Source organism: Dinoponera quadriceps, unplaced genomic scaffold (genome assembly GCF_001313825.1).
Source record: "Dinoponera quadriceps isolate SergipeBrazil2010 unplaced genomic scaffold, ASM131382v1 scaffold2696, whole genome shotgun sequence".
Taxonomy (NCBI): Eukaryota; Metazoa; Arthropoda; class Insecta; order Hymenoptera; family Formicidae; genus Dinoponera; species Dinoponera quadriceps.
The window spans coordinates 12,475-13,924 of record NW_014557278.1 but is presented as its reverse complement, the minus strand read 5'-3'; the positions used below and the strand labels follow the sequence as shown (position 1 = coordinate 13,924).

The 1,450-nt window shown below is 56.5% G+C and overlaps 1 protein-coding gene across 1 annotated transcript in view; it reads right to left on the bottom strand.

Moving 5' to 3' along the window:
* Positions 1-890, bottom strand: part of LOC106748877 (dystrophin-like) — a 290,562-nt gene extending 289,672 nt beyond the window's left edge. The window contains exon 1 of the mRNA XM_014627795.1: positions 178-890. Within this exon, the coding sequence (XP_014483281.1) occupies positions 178-196 (19 nt within the window). The 5' untranslated portion in view covers positions 197-890. The remainder of the gene's footprint in view (positions 1-177) is intronic.
* Between the last annotated feature and the right edge of the window lie 560 nt (positions 891-1,450).

Below are 1,450 nucleotides of genomic sequence, written 5' to 3'. Positions count from 1 at the left end.
GGGGGGGGGGGGGGGGGGGAGACACGCGTGCAAGGTGATCACGTGTAGGAGAAAGAATCCTTCGCGCGCAGTTAAGAGCCTCGACATCACCCACACGCCCACACGCGGCATACCGACGTGCACACGCGAGCAGACGCACACAAACGCGCAAAATACGACACACACGCGTGCACATACCTATGTAGACGACTTCCATCTTGGGATATTCGACGGACGCAGCCACCGGATCGCCGACGTAATATCCAAGGGCACGCGTTATGCAGCGGCGGCCGATGCAACGAGATCACATCAATCACCGGAGATGCGCTGCGTCGGGCAGCGAGCGAGCACGCGTACAGGCGCGCGCGACCACGCGAACTGCGCGCGCGCGAACAGGAGTCACCCGCGAGGTTAGAATCAGCCGCGAGCGACGACGACGCTACGCCACTTGTTGATTCCGCACTGACAAGCCAAGAGGCACCGCTACGCCGTGACGCACACGCGACACTCGTGCACGTACGGCGGCGCCGCTCACTTACTCACTCGACACTCGCTCTCACTCACACACACCAGCCAGGCACCCAACGCGTCGTCTCGTCGTCACACGCACTCGTACGCATCGACTCCTTAACTTTCTCTCTCCCTCTCTCTTTCTCTTTCTATCTTCTCTCGATTCCGCGAACGAGACGGCGATCCTCTTCACGATCGCCGCCGTCGTGGTCGGAGGCCGCGCGACAAGACACCTCGCGACATCCCAACGACGACCGGTCTTCCGATGCACCACCGGGTCGAGAGAGAAACAGGGTCGCACCGAGAGATGAACTCGAGGATCGACGAGCCGACGACGGGCGCGAGGAGAACACGAGATGAGACGACACTTCCCTGTTTGGCGAGCTAACGTCAATCGACGACTGTCGAACACACTGCGCGCCGGCCGTGTCGGAGAGCAAACTGGCAACCTCGGACGGCTCGTAAGGCCCAACTTCCCCTACCGCGGCGACGTCGCTCTCCGTTCTGGTCTGACCGCGTAGCCTTTTCTATCGCGCATCGCGCTCTCCGTCGCTCCGATCGCGAGAATTTCCCCTTTCTCCAGGCCGCCGACGGGCCTCCTCCTCGCGGACGATCGCACGAGAGAATAATGAAAAGTACTTAATCATCCCCGTTTTGATGCTATTGCGATAAAAGGAGAGGCAGAAGCGATGGAATGAGACGGGAGATTCCCGGCGCGTGTACTCCGCTACCGAATCTGTCGAGGAGACGGAGTTTGCAGGAGATAACGTAAACGAATCATTTGTGTGCGATGATGAAGATAATGAAGTATGTGTAAATAAAAATATACTTCCTCCTCCGATTATAGATCCGTTTTCGACAACGATCCAATCGACGATGTATTCCTTCACTTGCTGTGATCAAATGAATCAAAAGTTACTTAACAAAATCTAACTTAATTAAAAGTTAATTAACTTATTAA